This window comes from Sarcophilus harrisii, chromosome 1 (assembly GCF_902635505.1).
Source record: "Sarcophilus harrisii chromosome 1, mSarHar1.11, whole genome shotgun sequence".
NCBI classification, from domain to species: Eukaryota; Metazoa; Chordata; class Mammalia; order Dasyuromorphia; family Dasyuridae; genus Sarcophilus; species Sarcophilus harrisii.
This window is the reverse complement of record NC_045426.1, coordinates 350,879,098-350,903,221: the sequence shown is the minus strand read 5'-3', so window position 1 is coordinate 350,903,221 and position 24,124 is coordinate 350,879,098. Positions and strand designations below refer to the sequence as shown.

General features: G+C 30.3%; 1 protein-coding gene and 1 long non-coding RNA gene across 9 annotated transcripts in view; one reads left to right on the top strand and one right to left on the bottom strand.

Moving 5' to 3' along the window:
* The window catches only part of ZNF532 (zinc finger protein 532), a 111,533-nt gene that overhangs the window by 71,119 nt on the left and 16,290 nt on the right, over window positions 1–24,124 (top strand). For all 8 annotated transcript variants that reach the window (XM_003759967.3, XM_031945908.1, XM_023496160.2 and 5 more), the window contains 3 exons: window positions 739–915; window positions 12,948–13,110; window positions 17,145–17,426. In XM_003759967.3, the coding sequence (XP_003760015.1) occupies window positions 739–915; window positions 12,948–13,110; window positions 17,145–17,426 (622 nt within the window). The remainder of the gene's footprint in view (window positions 1–738; window positions 916–12,947; window positions 13,111–17,144; window positions 17,427–24,124) is intronic.
* Window positions 1–24,124, bottom strand: part of LOC116420505 — a 51,393-nt gene that overhangs the window by 17,092 nt on the left and 10,177 nt on the right. The window contains exon 2 of the long non-coding RNA XR_004230842.1: window positions 48–153. This is a non-coding gene — a long non-coding RNA (uncharacterized LOC116420505). The remainder of the gene's footprint in view (window positions 1–47; window positions 154–24,124) is intronic.

Genomic DNA, 24,124 nt, shown 5'->3' with positions numbered 1-24,124 from the left:
AGATTAACTGTCAACTTATATCCAAAAAAGCAAATAGAAGTCCTCACCAGTCATGTTTTGAATATCAGTTAATTTTGCCTGGTGTTGTGGTCTGTTAGGTCCCTTGTAGCAGAATGTGGTTTACCTCCTCCCCTTTTGAAGATGTGATTTGGGCTGTAGGGAAAGAAAGGAAACCCAAGATCATGGAACCAACCCACACTGTAGAGTAACTTTCCAGTACAATATTTATTTTTGAGTACAGAGTTGCTCTTAACAAATCATAAGATTTAGAGTTTGAAGAAGGTTCTTTAGAGACCATATACTCCAACCCACTCATTTTACAGGTTAGGAGACTGAGGCCTAAAATGAATAGGTGACTCACTCTAGTTGCACATCTAGGAATTCACAAAACCAGGATTCAGTTCCAGCTCCTATTAGAGGTTCTGTTTAGTACACAAATTGCTTCTGTGTCTCAAACGAATTGTATCACTGTCAACTAGTTCTTTGACTCTCTACAAAGTTTAGAGTTGTGAGAAAGGAATCATTTGAATAGTATTACTAGTTTCCTTGGTATTCCTCAATCCTCAAAAAGATTTTTACTGAAAAGGAAAAACAAAATGAACTCATGGAGAATTTTTAACAATCTAAAAAGATAAATAAAATATGTCATGAATTTTTAAATAATGACAATAATTTAATCTTTTATTTGAAATTAATTTAACTGTCCTCTATTAATGTTTCTTTTTCTTTTTCAAACAGATGTGTACATTGCAATGTTGTATACTCTGATGTGGCAGCCCTGAAGTCTCATATTCAAGGTTCTCATTGTGAAGTTTTCTACAAGTGTCCTATTTGTCCAATGGCATTTAAATCTGCTCCCAGTACCCATTCACACGCCTACACACAACATCCTGGCATTAAGATAGGAGAACCAAAGTAAGTTATGTTAGTTTGTGATTCTTCCTCACAATTTTTTAATTATAGAAAAAATTTATGACTGCTAAGTGTGTTTAAAGATATTTCAGGATATGTTGATGAAGCATGAAGCCTAACACATTGTGATTTTACATGCTAGTTGAAAGTTAATGTGAATAATGAGCATAAATGATGTGATGTTATTTGTACTCTTTTCATAAATGTAAAACAAGTAAGCAGAGTTTTGTTTTAATCATTCCTATTTCCTCCTCTGCCTTTTAAAAAGTGTATTTCAATAAATAACATTTGTAGGAAAGGGAATATTTTAATTATACCTTTTATGCTTTAGTACGATGAATTTCTAATTTTTTCATTGTTCTTTAATGAGAGTGAAAGATGGTGGGGAATGTTATTTACTAAATTGATTTCATAAATTTGATAATATCTTTTCCTACCTATTCAAATGTCCCAATTGTATATTTTATTACATGGATAAAACCTGAATCCAAATTTAAATTTTCATATACAAAAGAATTGTGGAAACTATTTTCTGCAAGTGTGTTATGATAGATTTGTTCCTTTAATTATATAGTAGGAGATTTTTTTGCCTAGGGTTTGTAAACTTGGTTTTATAAAAAAAAAAAATTAATAATTGCATTTCAGTATAATTGATTTTCTTTAGTAATTCTAGGTATTTAATTTTAAGCATTTAAAAATACTGTCCTGAGAAGAGATCCATAGATATCACCAGACTGCTAATGGGTTGCATGACACAAAACATGTTAAGAACCTTTGATATCAATCAAAATACTTCATAAATCATATATCCTGAGCTTATCTGGAGGAAATAGAATGAAATTCCTTTATCACACAAGTGCTAAGTATAAGACTAATGCCATATAGGCTAATTATCTACATTTGGCTTTTGCTGTAGGTATTTGGGGCATTTGAGGGATGCAGTTTGATCAGTAATATCTTTGATTCAACCTGGTACTGATCTGTATTATGAAAAAAAATTTTTTTTTGATTAGTTCTAAGATACATAACTAGCAGAAATTGCAAAGAGGCATCTTTTGGTTTGATGAAAGGAAAAAATTCCAAACTATTAGAACTGTGCAAAAAAAAAAGAAAATCAGGTCATTCCCTGATGACTAGGGAATCTTTGATTCCCTTTGTTCTCTTAATTCCTTTGCTTTGATCTTTGTAGATAAAATATAAAGGCAAAGAAAGGCTACTTCAGAGGGAATAAGAAGTTGACAAAAGAATATCCAATAGAAATTGACTTCTTGTCTCTCAATATGTTGATAAAATCACTGCCATAGTTAGTTTGCCATTTGTAATATTGTTCATTTAAAAGAAATGCAGTCTGCCAACAACTTAATGCTTTTAAAAATGCCATTCACCCATTTGTTGATGGAAAATCCACTCATGTATTTCTTTGGGAGATTGGCTTCATGAGAATTATGGAAGCAGAAACCAATTTTCATGAAGACAGGCGAAGATTTTGCTCCTTTTAACCCACTTGATAAGCAGACCCAAAATGTTTATCTAATTTTTTTTAATGTAGCAGTTTGTTAAAATAGAAGTGAAACTGAAATTCCATATTACATTCTTCTGTATTTTTGTAACCAGAAAAAAGTAGATAATCCCCAAGTAATTTTATAATAGCTTCTCATTTATCCATTGACACTCGAATTTATGTATTTCTAAGTTTGTTTTCTCAACAATTGAAACAATACACTGAGCTTTTCACTTCCATTGTTTGGATTAAATTCATTCTTGAGTTTTGCTTTGTTTTACTTTTTGGTTTAGATTTGTAATTTCACTGATGTCAGAACATCAGATGAAATAACTCTCTCTACCAATGCAGATTGGCACCAGTTCTACAGCTTATAGTCTTAGGGAGTTGTATGGGTCAAATGACTTTCCCACATTCAAACAGTTAGCCTGTATGACTTGTATGACTGACAGTCCTAATTTCAGGCCTCCCTAACTCAAAGGTCCTCATGCTCCCTTTCTAAATAAATAAATTCTTGATGGCTCAGGATTATCATTATAGATATTTCCTTTCTGGTTATGAGATTATATCTACTTTTCAGGTTGTTTTTCTTGTTGCTCCAGGTTACTTTGTCAAAGAGTCAGTTAATCAACAAGCATTTATTAAGCATCTTTTGTGAGTTAGGGATACAAAGACAAAAAAAGTTTTATTGTGATTTCCTCTAATAGTAATCTCTTGACAATTTCTAGTTTGTTATTGTTTTCTGCTATAATTGGGAAAACTACATAATCAAGCTTATTAAAAATATATGTTAAGTAGGAGATAACGAAAATTTTAAATGAGAACTTAAGGAATTAATTATATGAGTAGTTTGGGGACTTTGTAACAATCATAAGACTTTCTCCATTTGTTTCCAATTTGTAACTGTGTTTTGTAGGATTGAGTTCACCAGAATCTGACTTTCAGATTAATGGAGACATCACTATTTTTCCCCAAATAAAAAATTTAAATTGAATTAGGAACAAATAAACATACATCCATATGGAAATTTTAGGGATCTCTATTGATTGGTGTAAAAGTTGTATCTATTAATTACTTATTAATATTATGCATTTGATTATAAATTCAAGGTTTTTATATTATGTGAGTATAGAGGGGAAGGGAGGGTCTGGACCTGTGACTTCATTGGTATAGGACATTTAAATGTAAGACAGTGTGGAATTTTCCTTCATTGATTCATATCAGCAACTCTCCAACTGATGGTCTTGTAGAATGTCCTGAAGCACTAAAATATTGAACAGTTTGCTCATGGATCTATAGCTACTACATTAGAGGCAAGATTTGATCCTTGGTTTTCTTGACTTCTAATTCTCTTGTCCACTATGTCATTGTCTTAATTCAGTATAAAATATTGTGTGCCTCCAAAGGACAATATGCATCTATCTATCTATCTATATAATTTATATGATTATAACATATATATGTGTATGTGTGTATATATATAATTAACAAGACTTGTACAAGTTACAAGTCAGCTTATAAAGAACAATTGACTGTTCTTATGCCCATAAGTGGAGTGTATTTGGCTTTACTGTTCATTTAGAGTGATTTCTTTTTATAATTGTTATCCTGCTAATTATGTTTTTCTTCAGGTATAATTAAAATTATTCAGAATTCCCTTTGCATGTACTAATTGAAGGAAGTAAGAAAAGGATGTGAAAGTCTTCTGAGTGCCAGGAACAATCCAGGATGATCTTTTGAGTCATCCATGAAATGTATAAGCTAGTTTTGTAGAGCTGCATATTGTATTCAGGTTAATTTCTTTAGGAGAATAAGTAGCTATTTTTCCTTTATTGATGACAAGACAAAAAATGTATCTAATTTTAAATAAAGTGATTTGGGTTAGGAAGGAAAGAGAATGTTATGCTATTAAAGTTAGCTTCTGAGGGAAGCTATGGAATTGGAACTCTGAAGGATTACAATCTCAATAGGGTATTTTAAGTATTGTTCTGCCTGAAGATGAATGATAGAATACATGATCTCTAAAGAGCCCTTTGAATCCTGTAGTTCTATCATGAAACAAATTAGTCTTTGATTTAAAGCCTTGTGCTATTTGTTTCACCAAAGGAAGGCTGGAAGCAAATTGTAAAGGGAATTGTGTAGTTCATCTTTCAGATTCTGTTTTTAGCTGTAGGTGCAAACATCCTGTAATTTGGGGTACCTTTTGGGGTATATTAAAACGGGTCAACCAAATTATACAGGGACAATTAAATATATAAAATAAATATAATTTTTGCTATTATTCATCTTATATCTTCTATAGCACCTGGCATTTCCATAAGCACTTGATTCAATGAATATTTGTTAGATTAATTTAATAGAACCTTGTTAACAAATAGAATGAATAATAAGACATTTCTAGAAACAATATCAAAGCTCATCACCTCAGAGCCTTAATATATCAATAAATTACTTTTTTCACTTGTTTGTATAACTCAGTCTCAAATTATTCAACTCATTTTGATTAATAAAGTTTATTAAAAGTAATATTTCCATCTTTTTAGTAATCATAGGAAAGTCAGGTACCCTCGTGCTCATCAATTTTGTTTTGTTTAAAATTATTTTTCTCTTCCCTTCTCCTCCATACATTGATAAAGAAAGAAAAACAAAATGCATTATACATCTATAGTAATGCAAAATGGATTCTCACATTTACCATGTCCAGACAAGAAAGAATAACATATATTTCAGTTTGCACTGTCAGTTATCTATCTAGAGGTGGATAGCACATTTCTTCTTGAGTCCTTTGAAAATGTATATGAACATTGTATTGATCAGAGTTATTAAGTCTTAAAGTTGGTCATTTTTACAGTATTACTGTTATTGTATAAATTGTTCTTCTGGTTCTTTTCACTTCATTTTGTATCAGTTCACGTAAGTCTTCTTAACCCATCTTTGTCATCATCTCTTACAGCACAAAAGTACTCCATCATAATTATACACCATAACCTTTTTAGCCATTGCCCAATTGATGGACATTCCTTAGACTTAGTGGTATTGAAGTTTAATAGCTTTCCGATATTTCCAAATTGCTTTCCAAAATGGATGAACTAGTCACAGCTCCACCAACAGTGCATTAGTATATCCGTTTTCCCATAGTCTCTCCAGCATCTATCATTTTTATTTTTTGTCACCTTTGCCATTACACTGAGTGAGAGATTCTATACTTCAAGGCTGCTTTAATTTGTATTTCTCTAATATTAGTGATTTAGAGCATTCTAAAAACATGACCATAGATAGTTTGGATTTCTTTCTCTTAAAAACTATTTTTAATATTCTTTGGCCATGTGCCAATTGGGGAATGGCTCTTTTCTTTGAAGTAATTTCATCCCTTTTTTTGCATTTTTAATTTGCGTGGTTTTTGAGGAGAAAGAAATCTTGTCTTGTTTATTATAATTTATAAATTTTCACTTTAGTTTCAATCCTGATTTATAAAGCTACAAATATACTCTAAAAGTCATAATTATATAGACTCATCCTGGAATCAGATTTCCTTCAAATTCCTCCCTGGGACTTCCCAAAATGGTGCATTTATTTTTGTTTAGTTCTTTATTGTTATTCATTCATGTTTACTTTTTAATCTTTTCCTTCCTTTCTGTGTTTAAATTTCAAAGTTTTTCCTTTTGCTCTGGTCTTATTGATCAGGTGACCCCCAGATTCTCTCTTTTCTTTTTTTTCTATAGGAATTGTTAAGCCAAATTCTTTTCTGTAATTATGGATATCATTTAGGAGGTTTTGTGATATTTCTTTTATTGCTGCAGTCAACGTGAACTGGAGCATCTGAAAGATCTCCCCACTGACTCACTATTCCACTTAATGGGATGGACATCTTCCATGATAGTGGGAAACATTTTTAACAAGTGTGTGTTTTATGCTTTGCTTGCCATTCATAGTTAAGGGCTGGTTAAAGAAAGTTATCTCTGATGTTACATCAATTAAGGAATGTTTAATGATCTTAACATATAGTAGGAACATCTTATTGTAAAGGAGACTTTAAAAGTTGAATTTGGCTCTTAAAAGGTTTTTTATAATTAATAAACACAATGGCATATTGTATTTTTTATAACTTGCAGTCAATTTCTGTGACTGTAAAAATGTTATGTATTGTAAAGTATTACCTTTTCATCACAATCCAACATATATGTGTAGATAATTCTCATGTAACTCTGCAGTGATGAGAATGTAGGCATATGGACTGGTAGTTATAGGCATCTTTTTGATTGGCATTTTTTGATATAGTAATAACTACCTTGAATATTTCCAATCACATGATGTCTTCTCATTTTTCAGAAATATTCTATTCTTTATTGCCCTAAAAATTGTGTGATTTCTAACTTGGACCTATGTATATATACTATATTTGGTCTAGCCAGTTTTCTTCCTAACTTTTTCTTTGATGCCATTGTTGAACATTTTATTTGCCTGAAAATAGAGTAAATTATTTTTATGCTATTTCCAGCTCTAGAATTGGGCAGAAAGTAAACTACAAAGCACATGATACATATTTATACATTGCTATACTTATTACTCTTTTGCTCATTAATTTTAATAGTTGTATTGATTTATGATTATTCACTTCAACAAATATTTATTTAATGTTGAATTAAATTGAATTTCACATGCTGTTTAAAACTTTATGACAACTCTGAATAAGAAAATTAATTTTGTGGGAGATATTTTTAAAAAAGAGAAATGATAAAATGAACTATAGCAAAGGGCTTATTTTTCATTTAACCCCTCTTTCTTTTTTTCTTTCTTTTTCTTATCAAATGCTTGCCTTCTCAAAGTAGGGCACTAGAATATCTTCATAAACTTCTAAAGTGCTAAGTACTCTACAAATGACAGGGAGGGATCAAATGATCATAACCACTTTGGCAAATGCCAGTGAGAAGTTTGGAGTAAATTTGAATCAAGGATGAGATTTTGTGTTTGTCCCTTTTAGAGTGTACTTGTATCTAGATAAATTAGGAGTTGAAACAAAAATGAAAATTGGGACTACAAGAAAAGTGATAGGTATTATTGTTTTTTCCTCAGAAATCATTCGAATTAAAATTGTATGTGTTTTGGTGCCTCTTTGGTATAAGAAATATCTACATGTGTGTGTGTGTATGATACATATATTTATTTACATGTATGTTTTATATACTATATGCGTATACATATTTTATACTTCTGCATGTCTACAATCACAAGATTGAATTTAGGCATAATGAAAAATTATTTCTATAATCCTTTCTAGTAAGTGAAATGAAAACAGGAAAAGCTACCTTGTTGAAAAGTTCTGTGTACACAAATACAAAAGAGATTGGAAGGTTATCTGGAATAATAAATTATTTGTTTCCTTTAGGATTTTTGCTAAAATTTTCTATTTACTTCAAAGAGTAGAATTATTCAAAAAAACATGGTTTCATTTAGGATTCTAGGCTTTTTTGTTCATTTATTTGTATCCAGTTTACTATAAATTCTGTGGCAGCTAGAGTACTTTCATTTTATTCTTCATATTCTTAGCTCCTTAGCACAAAGGGTATTTAATAAATGCTTATCAAAGTAAATTAAACTTTCTTAATTGGTGTTTTTGTATAAATTTAGTATTATTATTAATTTAGAGATTTATTGATTAATTTAGAGAATTTTAGCACAGTGAAAAAGATATTTAGACTCCAATTCATGAGACTCATAGTTAAATTCTGCCTCAGATAAATCTCAAGCTCCTCCATCTTCACAATTACAAAATGAGGAAACTAATATTTTCAGTACCTATCTCCCAATATTTCTATTGAAAAACACTTTGCAAACCTTAGAAAATTCTGCAAACATGTTGCTATTTATTAAAATTATTTTTAAAAGATAAATAAAAGGAGTAGCAAACATTTGAGAGATGTAGTATCAAGGTTTTGTATCCCTAACCTAGAGATTCCATACAAATGTACATTTATAATTATGTATGCACACACGTGCGCGTGCATATACACCCACACCCACACACACATCTATGTATTTTAAAGGACACTTTTTTTTAGACCAAGGAAGTTTCTAATCTTTAAAATTATTCTCTGGACCTATTGCAGAACAAGTTTTTTAAATCCTTAAATTAATTCAGTTTGGAGAATTTGTTATGACAGTGTAACTGCTCTTATAAAATAAAATTCCTCTCGGCAGTTTTGAAGATTTGGAGAAAATATCAACAATCCAGACTTGGAAGAAAATAAATTCCTAGATCCACTGATGCATAGATAGTTACCTAGAAGGCATATGGAAAATTCCATAGTGCCTTAGGGGGGGGAAAAGCATGAATGTCAAATTTATAGTATTTACTTCAATGATGATGATGTAATCTATAATAATAATTCTTGTTCACACGATGCAAAGTACAAAGTATTCTCCCCACAATAACCATATGAGCACCATTACAATACCCCATTTTATAAATGAGGAATCTGAAGTTCATAGAAGTCACGTGATTTGTCCTCTGCAGGATTTTAACACAGATTTCCCAAATCCAAGTCCAACAGCCAACTCTATTAATAGACAGAGTAAATGTGCTAAAACATTCTGGTTTGTATTAAAAAACCTCAACAAAACACCTAATTATTTTTGGTGGAAAAAAATTGATTCATATTTTAAAATTTCAGAAAATATATTTCAACAGCTCCTACTTCTCAAGCTTAATACATAATGAAACCCATTGTAAACAGAATAACTTAGTAGTAATAATATTTCTACCTTAAATATCAGAGCCTGGTTCAGAATTAAATTTATTTTTAACATAGCAAGCATGTTTCATGTATATAATCATAAACTTTAAAATTTTACTGCATAAGTGATTTCAAAATCATAAAAGATATTCTAAAATCTCCCAAGGAGATTTCTAAGAAGGTAGCTTTTTTCAGTGTTCATTTCACTTACTAAAAAGAATTATAGAAATAGTTTTTCATTGTACCTGAATTCAACCTTGTGACTCTAGACATGTAGAAATGTAAAGTTTATATTATAGATTTTTTTTTAGTATAATAGCAAAAATCATGACAAAATTAGTTGGACTTTTAAAAGTCTCATATGTAGTTTATATTAAATTTTATAACTAAAAAATAAACACAAGTAACTTGACTTTTGTGGAGATATAAGCTTATTCAAAAGTAAATTTAAATCATCCTGACTAAGGTAATAACATCCACATTAACCAGCTTTTCATCTGTCTTAATTCCAGGATATACAAATGAAAGGATAATGTGAAACCCAAAATTACGTTGATCTTACATTTTGTAGCTTGTCCCAAGAACAGGAGTTATCTCAGCAATTTATGACCAAGTCATATGACATTTGAATAGTATGTTTATGAAAACACATTCTAGTTGATTATTTGCCTGTTTGGATCCCTTACAACTGGATATTTCTCCCCACAAATGAGGTAGTCAACCATTAGGATTTCATAAAGATGGAAGACACATAAAATATATGCAAAATGAGGAATTTTTCAGCTAGTAAGTAATCAAAAATAAAGCTATTCATTGTTCACCTTTCCTCAGAAAGTTATGTGTTCATTCATCATCTTGGATCCTTTTTTTTTTTTTTGAGGGAAATCCGAAGGGGTCAAGGTTAATGTAGTTATATGATCTCTCATATTTGGGAGCATTATATTCTTTTGTTCTGAAACTTTGTTATAATACTTGCTCATTGGAGGAGGAGGAGGAGGAGGAGGATAAGGATTCATAAATATATTAAATTTTTCGTGAGTATATTAAACAAGTTCATCAGAACTTGTATCATTTAGTACAGTGAGTTAAACTGTCCTTCATTGATGGAAATCACAGTAAATCATTAAGGCATATTTTAGAGTAAGCTTTTTTTCCCCAAAGCAATAGTTTACATTTAATGTTCTGTCACCTTCTTTAATCTCGTTTTCTATGGTAAATGTAAGAATTTTAAATTAATTGAAAAAAAAACCAAAAGAATTCTGTTAAAAAGATATTATTTTAAGGAATGTACAAATTAGAATAAAGAAAAAATATATCCCAAAATATTATCACAAAGTTTACATTAGACTATATGTGTGGTTTATTAACTTAATATATTTTTATGTAATAATTTTTTCTTATTCCTAATAATGAATGAAGTCATGGTTTTATTAACCTTTCTACTTTATTTGAAATAGATGTTAATTATGTTTTAAAAATACATCTTACTTATACTTCTGTAGTTTAAATAAATAATAATTAAGGAATATGATTATATGAAAATTTTAAAATAGAAAATAATGTAAATGCTGAAAATTCTAGATCTGTGATTATAATTTTGTATAATATAGTTGATAACATTTGACATTGTTTTGAGATTTTTAATGTTTAATAATGGTATGGAGATATTTTGGTAGGACCAATTTTATTTACAAAATTTAAATATTGGTTCACATTACTTTTTAAATGATAAATTTTACTTTACATAGAGAAAAAATAGGCACTCCCATGGTTAAGAGAATTATAATACATTCTAGTGGTAAAAGGTGATGGTATCAGTAGCATCATTTATGTTATAGGAGATGACAAAGAAATGTGTAAAATTTAACAAAATTTTGATTGTATTAGATCACTTCTACAATTAGTTAAAAATTCTATTGTTTTCCTGTTGAAATAAAATAGTAGGCCAAGGATACATATATTTATCACTGTGAGGTATTCTCATTTGGGAATCCTTAAGTGATTGCTACCAGCCTATGACCTATCTTGATAATTTTTTGTTTTAATCGCATTTATGTGACTCACAGAAGCTAGTAAGTGCTAGAAGTGAAATATGAACCAGTTTTTGTCTCAAGCCTATTACTTTACCATGTCTTCTACCTGCTTAATTTTTTATTTTTTTCTAATGGGATATTTATAAAGAAAAACATTAATAATAAAGATGGTTAAAACGGATGGATTTTCTAGTCACCCCTGTACCTTATTTTGGATTAGAATATTCTTTGAAAGACAAAGGGGTATAATTTTATCTACTTAACTAGAATTATTATGATGCTTTGGGGGAGAGGGAGGGGAAGAGAGGAGTACTAATACTAAGTAAATCCTATGATATTTCTTTTACTTTAAAATCTGCTAAAAAAAAAAAAGAATCAAATAGCCTATTGTTCTTTCTGTAAATACAGGATTTTTTAATATCATTATACCATTCTAAATGTGAGATCCTAAACATTTTTACAAATAGCTAATAAATGTTAACTTTTTATGTGAATCATCTATTTTGATTAATACAAAACTTTAAGAAAAATACTCCTTAATTAAAATAATAAATTAATCATATCAGAAGATAAAAATTCCACTAACAAGCAAGTTCTTATAAAAACCTATTTCAACATAGGGAAATAATCTATTAAGGATTTTAAATACTGACAAGAATTGCCTTGTGGAAGACTGGAGTTTGTACTTTTGTGTGCATGTTGTCTTCCCAGCTTTCACCATAGATGAACCAAAGAGAGCTCCTACTCTTTTTTTCCCCCTTTCTTTCATTTCATGACCTCCACATTCCTGCTTTCTCAATCAGTTTCCCTCACTGCCCATAGAATTCTTTGTGCTTATTCCCACAGCTCTTCAAAGAAATTACAGGTTCTCATGGGGCCTCCCATGAGGACCTACATGAAGTAGAACAATGGCTGACAGAAGGGTCCACTGTTGTGGGTAGTATCATTGACAAGTGACTGATAAAATCCATTTCAAGAGAAAGATTGGTGGCAGGAAGAATTTGAGGTCAGAACTCCTCTAGACAATTATTGTCCAGGACAGCACTGGTAAATGATAATGGGTGGTGGTGGTAATGACCACTGAGGTTCAGAATGTTATAAATTGTCTAGTAGTTTCCTTAAATGAGATAGTATGGTTCTTTTAAATGGAGATTAATATAGCTATTCAAAGTAAATTAAACCTTTCATTTTTGAAAATCTGTTAGTAATATTTATGTGTGTAATTTCTACTTTCTTCTTAAAAGTATGGTTAATCACTGAAGTGAGACTACCTTTTTATTTTAAAAAGGTAATGTTTATTTTGTGAACTTGGGTAGATAGAGGATAGCAGCTTACTTAGATCATTTAATAAATTTTATTTATCAAGGCCGGGTTGCCCACACTGAGAGCTAACATAGTCATGAAACTATCCCTTTTGCACAAAAGTAGTTTTAAAAGATCATTGGGGGCCTGCTTGTTGAACCCAAATCTTGAGTCCAAAAATTAGGTCAGTGCTTCTTTGTTATCTGGGGAGAAAGTCATAATGGTTGGCTTCTAAGGTCAGGGAGTTACTTCTTTACTTCAAATGACAAAGTTGATCAGATGTTGATGGATAACAATTTCCTTTAAAGTTTTTGTTCCTCAGCCAAGCTATGTTGTTAATTTTATCATGTATGTTTGTTCTCACTGTGCTTCTCCTTCCTGAAAGCAAAATTGTAAAATCTCAATTCTTTAACTTGAACAAACAGGCTGACTGACATTATTTTACCATACTTCTTCTGTTTTTAGAATAATATATAAATGTTCCATGTGTGACACTGTGTTTACTCTGCAAACCTTGCTGTATCGCCACTTTGACCAACACATTGAAAACCAGAAGGTGTCTGTTTTCAAGTGTCCAGACTGTTCTCTTTTATATGCACAGAAGCAGCTTATGATGGACCATATCAAGGTGTGTGTGCATCTATCAACTCCTATCCTTTAAATTAATTGGCAGATACAATCTTTGGTTATAGTTTGAGGCTATAAATTGTTTGAAAGATATCAAGGAGAGTCCTGGATGCAAGGGATTAAGTAACTCAGAAATAATCTGCAGTAATTACTTGAAATATAAAATGCTGGGCTTTTTTATATTGAGAAGTCAGTAGATAATCCAAATTTCAGCAAAAATAAAATAATTCTATAAAATGACTTTTTAAAAACATAGTATTCATCTTAGTGGAAATTCTGGTTCTGACTGTTATTGACATTTACTGAGGAGTGGCAATTCACTTTCTATGAACATCATAGAAATATGAACTGTACCTACCTTACGGTTTCATGAGTTAATAAATTTGTAAAGAAAACACTGATATAGATATATGTATATATGTAGAAAAATGAAAAATTATTTTGATAATTACCTAAGTTCTCATTGTAGTATTATTCATCCCTTGATTTTTTTAGGTTCTTTCTTTGAAGCCTGCAAATAAACTGGCCAATAAATGACCTATTTGGACATTTCAAAAAAGGTACAGGCATCTAAATGCACTTGGAGTTATTTAGACTTTCCCCAAAAGGCCAGTGTTTTAGTTCTAACCTTTTCAATGACCAGTCTGACTGGTAAAGCAGTCTTGTTCCTTGTGTGATTAGGCAATGATACCTTTTATTGGGTGCTCAGAAATACTAAAAGTACCTTTTTTTCCCCAAAAGAAAAATATGTAGTCCTAAATTTCCATATAATAAAGGTCTTATCTCTTAAAAAAAAAAAAAAAAAGAGAGAGAGAAAACTTTTCATTTTAATTCCAGTAGGATGTTGTAGTTGGAGATTAGATAAAATTTTGTAATTTCAGGAAGGTCACTTCTAAAATTAAATGAAATCCCTGATTTATTCTAGGCTTTTGTCACTAAATGAATAGATATTTAGTCTTTGAAGCTCTCTTTTTTGAATATGACTGAACAGTACATCTTAGAGGTTAGGCAGTTATTTCACAAAAACCTATGAGCCTAATCATGCATTTCTGAGATTGTAGTGTGTCTTTGAGTAGAGATTTGTTGTGGCAGGACAAAATGTGAATGAAGTCAATTAAAGATTCCACATCTTCACTTTTCATTCACTAAAAAATCATTTTTTCATAGGACCATCTACTTAGGAAAAATTATTTTATCAAAATCTTAAAAAGGGAAATAAAAACCATTGTTACTGCATATTTTAATATTTTTAAAATTGAGGGAAATTCCAGGGAGATATTTTTGAGAGAGTTTTAAATGTATTTTTAGAAGACATTTTAAAATCTGTACATTGGATCTTCAGTATTGTGGTTAAGATCTTTGTTGTATTCATTGTAAATCTGGAGGAATGAGTATGAGTTTCTAGGAAATAGAGCTTGAAAAGAAGTAAAATCCACAAGGATGGATTATATTTTAATTTGTTTAATTTGTCACAAAGGTACAGAATACAGAAACAATAAAGATATTCTCTTGCTATTCTCATTTCATGTATATTCCATACTACTATATTTATTTTGGGGAGAAGATAGGAAAATATGTACTATATTTATTTTGAGGATAGGAAAAGAGCTAAGATTTCTAAAGAAGTACATAGATACTACCTCTTGCAACCGTTAAAAATATATGTAACATCACATGTCATTTCACTTAATTGCTACCAGAAATTTCTTTACCTCTGTAGTTCCTTGCACGAAAGGAATTAATCAGGAATAAAAGAGAGGGGAAGTGTGTATTTTTCTTTTCACTTTTGCATTCCAAAATAGAACTGCAAGATAGATCTTTGTTAGTCTATTAACCCAAAATTCCTTCATATCTTTTATCTATTCATATATGACAAGTCTTCTAATACATTTTTAATTCTTGCATCCCTACTTTGTCACATCACTTTAAAATCACACTGCTACAATTATTACTTTTGTAGCAACTAGGGAAAAGTCAATTTTAAATGTATTTGGTTCAAATTGTACATAAAAGCAATTGTTACTGATGAATAATATTTTTGTTAATACATAAATTTGTCAAATGTTGGCAAGTATAATCATTTTCCCCTTTATACATGTCCTTCTCTTCTCCCATATCAGAATTTTTCATTTATTTTCTTTAGATATTATGTTATAAACTTAGAGTTTATATTATGTATATCAGCTTTTTATCCACTATTCCTATTTTCAAATTAGTATGATTTTTAGGAGCATTTTTATTGTTGTTGTTTTCTTTTGTGTTTTAAATGACTTAAAAGACATCTTGGACTTTGAAGTAAGTTCGCATTGAGTTTTGATTTTGAAAATGTATAGCTTATTCAAAAACCAACGGAATAGGACTTTCATTTAAAAAATCCTAGTTCATACATAGCTTTTCGATGTCACCCATTTTTCTTCCCCCAATTCTCCACAAAGGATCATGGTATAAAATTTTAATTCAGACAGTTTTCTTTGTCAGATTGTTAGCAATTATTTTAATCAATGAAACTCTTGGAGGCAAGAAAGTTAAATAATCTCTCTCTCAAAGGTATTATTAATAGGGGAAAAGTTAGGTATGTTCTCTTTGCCTGAAGAGCATTCTACTATGGTACAAGGTAGGGGCATTTTCTAGTAGGATTCATTGGAATAGTTAACCTCTATGGTCTTATAGCAGAAATTTTAAATAAGAAAATAAGAAGCACATAGTACAGGAAGAGGACCATGTTCATTATAGTCTTGCTTTGGATAAGTGCTTCTTGTCAGACTATAATTAGACTTAAAGCAGAATTGAAAAATGTGTCTTAAGTAGTTTACATAAATGCAAATTTTTATGTCACTGAAGTTAAATATGTACATATGTAATGTTGTGTTTTGTCTGTATAACTCATATGTAAGTATAAATTTCAGTGCCATAAAAGACTTGCTTTTATGTTAACTATTTTAGAGACATTATCTTAGCTTTCCTCTAAGTCTAAAGTAGTCATAGCAAACTTAGATGATTTATATTACTAAAGGCACCTATTCAGAGAGGAGTTATTCATTAAAACTCAAAATTATTCTCCTGTCTTTTGTACCTTTCCTTTTCTTGTTTTTAACAGCTTTGAAAACAATAGATTTCGAGCCTAACCTTTGGAGTAAAAACTCAATTCATTTGTTTCCCAAAGAATTTGAATTTCTATGTGGAAACTTACATTTGTACTTTCTAAGAAGAAAGAGTTTGCTAAAAGTGGATTAGTTTAGAATTTTTTTTATGTGCAGGGCATAGTACTAGGGATTGTAATTTTGCTTACATAGACACCTAAGTGTGGTTGATTGAGTGACTTGGAGTCAAAAATATTGTGTTTAAGTCACATCTCAGACACATACTAGCTTTGTGACTCTGAACAAGTCATTTAATCTTTCTTTTAATGCCCTGAAGACCAGGACCCTACCACCAATGAAATCACACGTCCAGATTAAAAAAAAACCTTAATAAGAACAACGAAACAAGATCAGGGAGGAAAAAGATTTAAAATTCCAAGAAGGGAAACCATTTTATGCAGTTGTGAGATTTTAGAAACATCAAAATAGGTTTGGAGAAGATACTGTTATGCTAGAAATTGAAATTAATTAAACTACTCCTCTCTATCTCCACCCCTACTAACTAGCTTGAATCATTTAGGTATACCGTGGCTTAGTAATCTCCCTCTACTTTTTGAAAAAAAGGAAACTGCCCCATATTGGTAGAAAGATAGAGTAACAAGATTAAGTTTGGACCGGATATGTTTTTTAAATTACAAAATGATTTTTGATTATATGAAATTACAATTTGTATTTTGTATCAGCCTCCAAAGTATTCCTTTGTACCCCCTTTTTGGGCTGCAAATTATTTTTTAAAGATGAAGTTTTCACATTTTAGTTTTAAATCATAATATAAAGGATTGTATTTAAGAAATGTGCTTTATAAACTGACAACAAGCTGATAATGGATTATTGTATACTTTTAAAGAAGTTTTATACTTTAGTGATGTGATTTCTAATTTTTCCCCCTATGTAGTCTATGCATGGAACATTGAAAAGTATTGAGGGGCCTCCAAACTTGGGAATAAACTTGCCCTTTAGTGTTAAGCCTACAACTCAAAATTCAGCCAGCCATAACAAAGAGGACCCGAAATCCATCAATGGGAAAGAGAAGCTTGAAAAGAAATTGCCATCGCCTGTGAAAAAAGTAGCTGAATCCAAGAAAGTAGCCAATCCTGGATGGACATGCTGGGAGTGTGACCGCCTATTCACTCAGAGAGATGTTTACATAACCCACATGAGGAAAGAACATGGTAAAGTAAGTAAAATGATACAATTTATTTTACCTTTAAAATGGAAAGAGTGTTGCAACAGGAATCAGAAGAGGAGAACTTGTATTGCTCTTTCCTAATTAGCTCTAGCTCTGAGATCTTGAGCAAAAATCACTGAAGTTGTTAGACTAGATGAATGTGAGACTTTCTGATTTATAATTTTCTTTGAGTCCACAGTTTGGGGTTGTTTTTTTTTTTTTTTTTTTGAGCATTGCGAAGCTAATATTTTTTAGCTGAAGAAGTTGAGAATAAAGAGAGAAATTTTGAGACATAGTCAGTGAAACAGATGAGATGATAATTTAGTTCTTTATCTTGGAATTTGTCTTTTATATGAGGAGTCAAAGAAGAAAATGAATTGATTACAATACACAAAACTAGTATTTTTTAAGAGGCAGATAAAATTAATTTTAAATGAGGTCAGCTACTAATGTTAACAACATGAAATTTTCCCTTTCAGTAAAAGAATCAAATTTAAAAATATTTCTATACTATGGAAAAATTTTTTAGAAGAAATAGCATGGACAAGGGGGAAAGGAGAAAGGAAATGGAGAGATTGGGGAGGAAAATAAGTGGAAAAAAGAGAAAAAATCTGTGGAAGACAGTACAAAAAGAAGAAAAGAAACAGTGAGAGAGGACACTTTTATATTTCCTTGCTACCACTTTTTTTATTGTGTGATCCCAACCAATGCATTTCCACATTTTAACTATGGAGACTTGTCCAACATTCCAATATCCTCCCTCTCTAAGTCTTTCCATATTAGTAGGATACTAAAACTGCCCTATTTTCTTAATATCTGTTGCTTTTGATTTCATGACTGACACACCTGTTTTTCCAATTATACAGTTTCTAGATATCTTTAATGTCATTTATTCTGTGGAAATCATCATTTGTATTATGATGCAGCTTAATCTTACTGCTCAAATGTATTGCCAATGTTTCTTTGTATCACATGAAATTTTGATTCTTTAGAGATTATTGTGTTCCAAGATTTATTGCTCAGTAGCACCACTTTAAGAATATTATATTAAAAATAAGAGTTTTTGTGTCATTGGAAATTGGGGACCATTGAAAATAAACCGTTTCAAAAATTCAATCTAGTTCCACTTAATTTTTTTCTATTTTAATGCTAGGCTAACTTTGGTGTTTTATGTTATATAAACTAGACTAATGCAAAAGTCTATTTACAAAAAATTGTATGAGATAGCCTACAAAAGGAATTCTTGATTTATATATATATATTTTCCTCTGTGGATAATTAGTCTGATTTTTTTTGAGTGGTTCTAAAACTCATGGAGAAGGCCCTAAAGTATCATGTGCAAACAGTAACATCTGGAAGTCCTCAATATCTGTAGCAAAGTATTTTTCCATTTGGCTTTTGCAAAAGATATTCTTTAAGGCATTGATAAATTACTTTCATGGAGTATCCTTTCATGTTTTATGCATTTCTTGATAAAGATATACATATAGGAGATCATTGAGGAAAACTTTTCATTTTCTTCTAAGATATTAGAAATATCTTTCAGCTCTATATTGATGAAAGCATTATTGAATCAAATGTTTTATATTATATTCACACAGTTGGATCTTGCATTCTTTACAATTTTCTATCAATTATGTGTTTATAAAAGTAGCTTCTGATATAGAAAACCATGAAAGCCTTTTTATTTACTTCACATATTTTCATCAAGGAAACTCAATATGCATGTGCATTGTATTTTTACTAAGATTTTATAGAGATGAGATTGTGTTACATGTTAATGGTTATTAATGTCATCTTGATTTTTTTTTAATGATCCAGTGTCTATATTCCAACCCCACCATTTGATATTTTAGTATCTTCAACTTTTTCTGATATATTTTAAATGAATGTTTCAGTACTTTCAAAATTATGTTTTCCACCAGCATATACATCTTGTGTGGTCTTGATCAGATCCAGTCATTCTTCCATTTTTTTAAAGTATCACCTACTTCATTCACTTTTGAGAGATTTTTTGGCATAGGGAGCAGCACAGAGTCACGGAGGACGGTGCGTCTGGGAGTAAATAAGGAAAATGATAAATTTACAGTTGCATATGTGTGTGTATATCTCTGTGTGTGTAAACACATATAAACACATTTGTATACACATATATATTAATACATACAGACTCCAAGTGTGATTCTTTGTCATCAAAATTATGAAAACATATTGTTAAAGCCTATTAAATATTTTGCATTTTGCGATTATTTGTTGCTTGCCTTACATTTCATCTTTATGTGTTCTTACAATGATTAGATTTTATTGCATTTCACAACAAGTTTTTGGCAAATTCATTTTTCTCTTAATTGCTCTTTATTGTTTTGTGAGCTGATTCCTTTTGATCTTCCAATATCTTTCTCTTCACATTTTGCAAATAGGTTTATATTTTGAACTGGTATTGTCCTTGATATCTAAATCTCTTCTTGGCAAAGTGATAAGATGCTTGTTATTGGAGGTGTTTTCGGCATTCTTCTAATCTCCTTGATGTGGCATTTGCTGTTAAACTTCTAAAGAAAATGGTGATTATCATTTAGTATCAATGCAGTTTCTCAGTTCTTTTTATTTTTTGCATCAGTAATTTATTTGAATAAAATAATGATAGTGTGCAATACTTTCCCCCATCTTTATGCTTTTTTTCTGATATAGTATTGATTTTAACATTTGCTTTAGCTAATTGAAGGAATACCTATACATAGAAAACTAGTTCTGAAATCATTCTCACATTATAAATTAATTACTTCTAGTCTGTTGATAGTTTTCATTTTTTGACATTTTTAATTCCATATCTAGCACTTTCCAGTTATTCTTGAAGAAAGTATTCAACATATATAGTCATAAGATGTTTGTGTAACATCTTCTTTGATATTTTTCATTTGACTCTGATCACATTTTTCAACACACTTTTTTGTCCCTCTATCTTGATAATCATCAAATATCAATATATTTGACTGGTTTGGATGCTCTTATCAACTTGTAGGTTTTTTTTTTGTTTGTTTGTTTTTTTGTTGTTGTTGTTGTAGGTTGCTTTGTTTTGTTTTTTGGGTTGAGGAGGGTTTGAATTTCATCCCAATTCTGATTCAATGTGGAATAAAAAGAGACATCTGGTAGATTTAAAAATCAAAGGACCTAGATTCAGATATATTGTTACTTATTAGTTGTTCAGGAAAATATCTTCATCTCTTAGTAATTCAAATCAATAGACATGAATTTTCTCCTGTCACTATACCTTTGCACTATTTATGAGATGCATTTAAAAAAATTAAGCATGATATTGCTTACTTTTAGAATTTAGAATCTAATGACGCATACACAATAACTATAATATAATAATAGTATGGGGTGAGGGTTGAAAAGGACATACAGAGTTGTACTATATAAGATCTGAGAGGAAAAGTGATGATTAAATGAAGAATTCCTGGAAGGGCTGGCATTTGAGGTAGACTTTAAAGAGTAGGTAAAAATTCAATAGCTGAATGAAGCTTTTGAGAGATTTTAGGCAAGGGAGCAGCACAAAGTCACGGAGGATGGTGGGTCTTGGGAGTAAATAAGGAAAATGATAAATTTACAGATTTGTCTGGAGTAAAGAGTATATGGAGAAAATCCATATTATATTTGTTTAAAAAGTTAACAATTTTTAAAGTCAGGTTATAAAACAGAAAATATTTTTTTTTCATAAAACTGGTATAAATTATTTTAAAATACTTTTCAAGATTAAAAAATAAATTGTATCAGTAAGAATTATAGATATAAACAATTGATATTGAAAGAGTAATTTGAAAAATTCCTGATTTTTAATTAATTCTTAGGTAATTGTGTTTTAGCATTGATATCATGATGTTATATGTTTTTACCTGCATATGTCACTGTGTATGCAAGTATGAATGACAATGAAATCAAAGAGAGAAAACATGTATGGTATAGAATTTGGAATTGAGAATTGAAAGGTAAGGTCATGCCTTCTAGAATAGTGGTTTATTCTTACTTATGGTAGTTTTCTATCCAGTGATATTAGATGCTTCATTGATCACCATAATTATTATTAAACCTGGATAGTTATAATATAGTAAATTTTCTTGTTTTATTGTTGTTTCCCATACCAAGATTATTATTTGTGAAGTTGTGTTTTACAATAATTTCATTTTTAAATATCTACTGGTTTTTTTCTAAGTTCAGATTTTTAAATTGAATTTACTGTCAACAATTTTATTTGTTGCATAGCTAAGCTACTTTGCGTCTATGATCTTACACTTAAATTAATTTTAGATGTTTTCCATGCATACTTTCTTCTGTAAGTACTAATGAATTTTTGCATTGAACCAAATGTTTTTCTTTTTGACAAATTTTCTATTAATATTGATAAAGATTGAACCCCCCTTCAAAACACTTAAGTGTATACATTTCATCATCAAAAATGAAGAAACATTACAATAGTCATGTTTTTCTAAATACTGGCTTTCATTTCTCATGTTCTCAAAATGACAAAATGGCAAAATGACAGATGACAATTTTAGATAAGAATTTCCATGGATAGAAATAAGTATGGCTATTTTTACTGAAAGTTTGGTGTGATGGATAAAATAAACTGGCTTTTGGTCAAAGCTTTTATTTCAAAGTAGTTTACTTGCTAATGCATGCATTTCACCAATGTAAAAAATTTCACCTGTAGAATACCAGGTGAGGTAGTGACCAGTACATTTAAGGGAGAGTTGCTATTTTCAGAAAAAGGTAATTTTTGAGAGATTTCTGGAAATTTTTCAGGGTTTAAATGAATTTTGGTAGTTACTTCCTATTCAGTCATAAGATCTTTGAATGGTTTTATAGTAATATTTTAAATTCATTTGACATTCACTATTAATTGAATTAATTATCCATTCCTTCCCTCCCGTGTTTCCCTTCCTCCTCAAAGCCGTCATAGACATCTTCTTCCTAACTCCTCACCAGCCTATCATTCTTTTATAAAAGCAATTAAATAAATAAAAATTCTGTCTTTAAAAAAATATTTTGAAAGCAACCTTGAAGTCTATTGCTATGAAGGAATATTGAGCCATTTTCTCTCCCTTGCATGTGCTGTATGTTCTTTTAAAAAATAATTTATTGAATCCTCCTTGGTTTTTTAAAACTTTTCACTCTGAAATCAGAAAGAAAAAACATTCTTAAAAAAATAACCCAAACTGCAGCAATTATTTAGGAACTAAAGTTATTGTGGAGAGAAGACAGTGCTTTAAGAAGCAGAAGGAAAAAAAATTAAATATGACTCAGAAGTAATCAGAAATGAGGGTCTTCTTCATGGTCATGTTCTCTTTAATTCATGAATGACCAGTGCATGATTTGGCAAAATGCGATAGCAGAAGCTGTAAAGGCACCAGAAAAATATAAGATATAAATCTTTTTTCTTGAGCTGCAATGAGAGAGGGAGACAGAAGAAATGATAATTTAGAAATTGTAAAAGAGTCTCTTTGTCAGGGAGTATAATTAAGAGAGGGATGGGATTCCAAAGGAAAAATATAAAAACTAGTTTAGGAACAGAGTAGTTCTTTGCCTCCCTGTTACAGATCACAAACTAGCAGTGATAGAGGTGCTTCTCTTAATTGGACATGTACAAGTGAGCCTTCTCGTTTTTCAATCAGATAGCTTTGATAGCTTGCTGATAAGTTAGATCTCTCTTTTTTTTCTAATCATGTAAATTTCTTTTTTCTTTTTCTTTTTTTGTCTCCCCTTCCTTACACCACTCTAGAGATGGCTATATTAGACAAAAATAGTCTATATGTAAATTTATTCTGTACATCTTACATATCATTTTTTTCTAGATGCAAATAGCATCCTTTTTTATATATCCTTCATAATTAATTTGGGCATTTATAATAGTCTCTTCTCAATCATTTTTATCTGCGAGGTTATGTTTCTTTTGAGACTGGTTTTTAACAGGATTCTATGCAAAAACTTTCTTTCTCTAACCTTTTCAGCAACCCAAATGACCACATGACTTACATTAGAAACTTATTATCATCCATAACCATGCTACTCCCATGACCTCAAACTCTAGAAAATGATCTTCCTTAGCATTGTAAGTATTGTTAGACAAATGTCTGTCTTTCTGTTCACCTCATACATATTCTTCATTCTCAACATAAACTCTGGTTATTATATCCCTACTCTGGTTATTATATCCCTCCTCTGGTCTCACTTAAGATCCTCTTTTTGACAGTAAATCACTGCTTTTTTAAAACATAAATGAGAAAAGAGAAAAATGGAGATAGGTGAAAAACACAGAGACAAAACCAGATTCAGATCAGTTCAAAATCCATATAATTAATCAATTCAACTCTACATTTGTCTCCCCCCCTTTAAATCCTTTGTCTTAATACAATTTATATCTTGCAAATCCTTATTCCTGGGCCACTACTACTTGCTTGCTATCTCCACTCCAATTACCAAACTGTTTAATGCTCCTGAGGGAAATTCCAAAATAATGACAATTAATTTTATTAAAAATAGCACCAAATTATAATTTCAACAGTTGTAATAGAGTGGCAATTTTCCCACACTCCTGATGACATTGAATTTTTTTTTCCACTTTAAAATATTTTTTGGAACATGCCAGATAATGACATGGTGATCTGAAAAGTTATTTTAAATTTAATTTCGCTATTAGTTTGGAAACTTTT